This window comes from Phalaenopsis equestris, unplaced genomic scaffold, assembly GCF_001263595.1.
Source record: "Phalaenopsis equestris unplaced genomic scaffold, ASM126359v1 Scaffold000331, whole genome shotgun sequence".
Classification (NCBI taxonomy): Eukaryota; Viridiplantae; Streptophyta; class Magnoliopsida; order Asparagales; family Orchidaceae; genus Phalaenopsis; species Phalaenopsis equestris.
Window position 1 is genome coordinate 28,327 of NW_018164773.1, and position 3,883 is coordinate 32,209.

At 33.3% G+C, this 3,883-nt stretch overlaps 1 protein-coding gene across 1 annotated transcript; it reads left to right on the forward strand.

Moving 5' to 3' along the window:
* The first annotated feature begins 2,370 nt into the window (after positions 1-2,370).
* LOC110025789 lies at positions 2,371-3,364 on the forward strand. The gene is made up of 2 exons (XM_020726445.1): positions 2,371-2,720; positions 2,922-3,364. Exons 1-2 carry the CDS (start codon positions 2,449-2,451, stop codon positions 3,274-3,276), a joined length of 627 nt encoding a protein of 208 aa, XP_020582104.1. The 5' UTR covers positions 2,371-2,448; the 3' UTR covers positions 3,277-3,364.
* Positions 3,365-3,883: the final 519 nt, after the last annotated feature.

The following is a 3,883-nucleotide window of genomic DNA, read 5'->3' on the forward strand; positions in this document are numbered from 1 at the left end:
GTCCATCTCATCTTCTTATATGAAACATTAGTTTCTTTAAATTTTAATAAAAAATCATTCTTAAAAGGTAAATTAAAATTTATAATGTATTTGAACAATTACATTGACTTCATTATATAAAGGTCGCTATATAATTCTTCATGAACACTTCATACACTCATATGAAATCTTGTTATTATTAGTAGGCCATTGACCTGCTTTAGTTGACCACTCATACTATCTTTTGATCATTAGTTCTATATATCTATTATTTATCATTTACATTACATAGATAGTCTAAGTCCACAAATATTTTAGAACTCCTTGTAAATCAAATACTTGTTTGCATTAATGAAAATTAGGGTTTGAAATGGATCAAGCTCTACCCTTTCTGATCACACTAAATGGGTTTCCATTATTGGAGGTCTAACCACTATGATACTGCACATCTTAAGAACAACTAAACAACATTTCAAGATAGTTTTTTTTTCTCTCTCTCAAGGTCCAAAGATATTTAATGCAATGATACATATTGAGACACTTCTGGTAACCATTAGGGCTCACCCTTCTCACATAATTACCATGTATATAATAATAAGATTACTATTTGAATTAATATATAGCTTAGTAGACATGTATAGTCAATCTATAACTTACTCAAATCATTATAATTTAGTATAGAATTTATATAGTCATATTTTTTTGCTCTCATTTCTAATCCTTTTAAACTTACTCTCTTAATTGAGGATTTTATTAAACTATTCATGTTGATTTGAATAAGTCTAAGTGTAGTATAGTCATGTCATTTTGGCTATGTTAATCATCCTTCTTGTCATACAATTCTAAACAAACAAACTTTAGCATAGCCATGTTCTCACGGCTAAGTCGTTTTCTATTGAGGTAATCGCTTGTTGACCTTGCTAACTCTTTAATGACCCTCTTGTTAGGACCTTTTAGAAAACGAAACCTTTTTTGGATGAATTCAGTTATGACTCAGTCATTTTGTTGTTTGGTTGCACCCAATAGTTAAGCTCTTTGGTTCTAAGTATACACTTAGTCTTTGATTAATTTTTTCTTTTCTAATTCAATAATTTCTACCTATAGTTATTCTATGCTAAAAAAGCTCTAAATCATTTTCTAGATTTTTAGATTTTCTTTCCTTTCAAATGATTATACTACATTTAAATGCTTAATTTTTATCCATATAGTTACTACATTCAACTATATCTTTTATACATTATTGCATTTGCATATGCATGAGTTTAGTTAGCACAAACTAATTTGAGACAATAATTTAAACATATTACAGAACTTACAGCTTCCATGAGTTTAGTTAGCACAAACTAATTTGAGACAATCATTTAAACATATGACAGAACTTTGACACAGTTAGATGATGTGATATATCAAACACTTTTGTTGCTAACTTAAATCTTGGTGTCATTAGGTTGGTAATGTGCTAGAGACTCGTTTTGATTATCCGAACAAAGATCAAACATCATCCAAATAAACTTCAAACCATATTGTAAGCTTATTTGAATCATGCATGAAACTCACTCTAGTCATGCTCGACCTCCTTTGAACATGCTTTAAACATTATTCTACAATTGCTTGAATAAGTTTTGAGTATGATTCAAACCAATACCTTAGATATCATTGACTCATTTTGTTTAGCTTCTTATGTATGTAGATGCCCAATATAATAACATCTCCATCTATATCACCATCACTTTAAACAACAGACCTAAGATATCTAAAACATTCACATTTGTTAATGACTTCATCACTCATGGTTATAATCCCCACTAGATTTAATATTACCGAAGTTGTATGCGTTCAACGTATTCAATTTTAAATCTAAACGAACGAATGTTTTTAGATATAAAGTTGCCCTCTATAATTCAAGCTTTTTTTGAACCCTCTAATCTTATCTAAAAGGAGAATATCATCAAAGAAAACCATACTCCAAGGCACATTCTTCACTAATATCCAATAAGAGCATTCATAACTAAAACATAAAGATATTGCCTTGAAAGCAAATTCTTAATATAATCCAACAAACATACAAAAATACTTGGTTAATCCCCGTGATATATGGAGGCCTTCTTAAAAAATGATACAATAAAATCACCATGAATCCACAAATGGACCAAACTCCGGATAAGCCCTAGTATTTCCCAGCCGCAGGGAGTCACATTTTTCTTAGGGACGTTGCTGTCGAAAACTGGACACGTAAGCCTGCCATAAAGAACGTGTCCAAGGCCTTCGCTGTCTTCTCAACCCCATCTCCTCCTTTCTCCCTCCTTTCTCCCTCCTTTCTATCACTCATGCGGACGAGGTCATGAAGCCTTGGCAACCTCCATGTGTGGCTGTTCATCCTATATTATGCAGAACCTGAAGGCAAGAATAAGAGTCCACTGAGGATCATGCAAAAGCAGGGATGACTAAATAGTACTGCTGGAGGAGAAGATGTCGCTGGTGTTATCAGTAATGAAAAACAAGACTGGACCAACTATGGGTTTAAACCAGCACAAATCCGGATTACCTTTCTTTATTCATAGCGAAAAAAAGGACCAGTCAGATGTGGAGGCGGAAGCATCTTCACAAAGTTCTTCAATCGGGGTATTGTCTTCTTCTTCATCCATACATGAGGATGAAAGGGGAGATGAGGTACAGAGCAAGCTAAAAAATGAGGGCCTTTTTGCCACTCTGACTTCTTTGGAAGAGACCCTTCCTATCAAGTAACGCTAGTTCTTCTCCCATTAGTTTAAATTTCTAATTTTTTCCAAATTTCAAACATGTTTATCGTTTTCTGTTGTCAATTTCTATATGTTCGGTGGAGGATTGCCAGTAACCAAGCATGAAAAAGTTATAAATGTTCCAACTTTAAGAAAAGGAAGAAAAAAAAAATGAAGAACTCATCTGTCTCCATATTTTTGCAGGAGAGGATTATCAAAATTTTTCTCTGGCAAATCAAGATCATTTGCTAGCCTCGCAGAGGCTACTTCCTGCAATGCGACGGATCTGGTGAAGCCGGAGAATCCCTTCAATAAACGCAGGAGAGTTCTTGTGTCCTGCAAGGCTTCATGGAGGGGACGAGCTCCTTGCACTTCACTTGTAACATCCTTTTCTCCTTTCCTCTGTCCTGGTTTTGTAAAAGAAGATGAGGTGGAAAATGAAGAGGAAGAAGTGGAGCAGGAGTGGGGAACAGGCTTTCCCTTTGCTCCTATCCCAACTTTAAGAAATAGGTTAAGGAAGCCCAGAACACACTTTTTTTCAGATGTTCAAAAGCTCTAGTTCTTTTAAATTGGAGATCAAATAAGCAAGTTCTTGATCTCTGTCTTGTTAAATTTTTCTCAATTAATTTACTTCTTATTATTCGCAATCTAGTCGTGAAAAATACCTTTTGTATTTTAAGATCTGATGATTTTAATCCATCTTGGTAATTCGCAGCTTTGAAGCTTAATAATTCTGAACAAAAGGATAAGATTTAGACTGATAAGGGACCGCTTCATGTGCTCGTCATTAAATTGATCTTAGCTCTTTGCTTTCGGAATATCCTCTTTGTACCATCTTCTTCCCTCGATTAACAAGATTAACCAATATGTAATAATAATAATAAAATGCATCTACCCACAAACCACTTAATTTTGAAAAAATATTACATCAACTCCTAACGTAGGGCTACGTTTAGATTGAAAATTTAGCTGTGTTATGAGAATATTTCATCTGTGTTATTTATAATTGAAAATTTAGCTGTGTTATGAGAATATTTCATCTTTGTTATTTATAAAAATGGTGTGTTATTCGAATATTATATGTTGTTATTTGTATTTCATCTGTGTTATTTATAAATTATTTTGCGGTGTTATCGAAATATTTCATCGCGTTACTTGATTTGGGG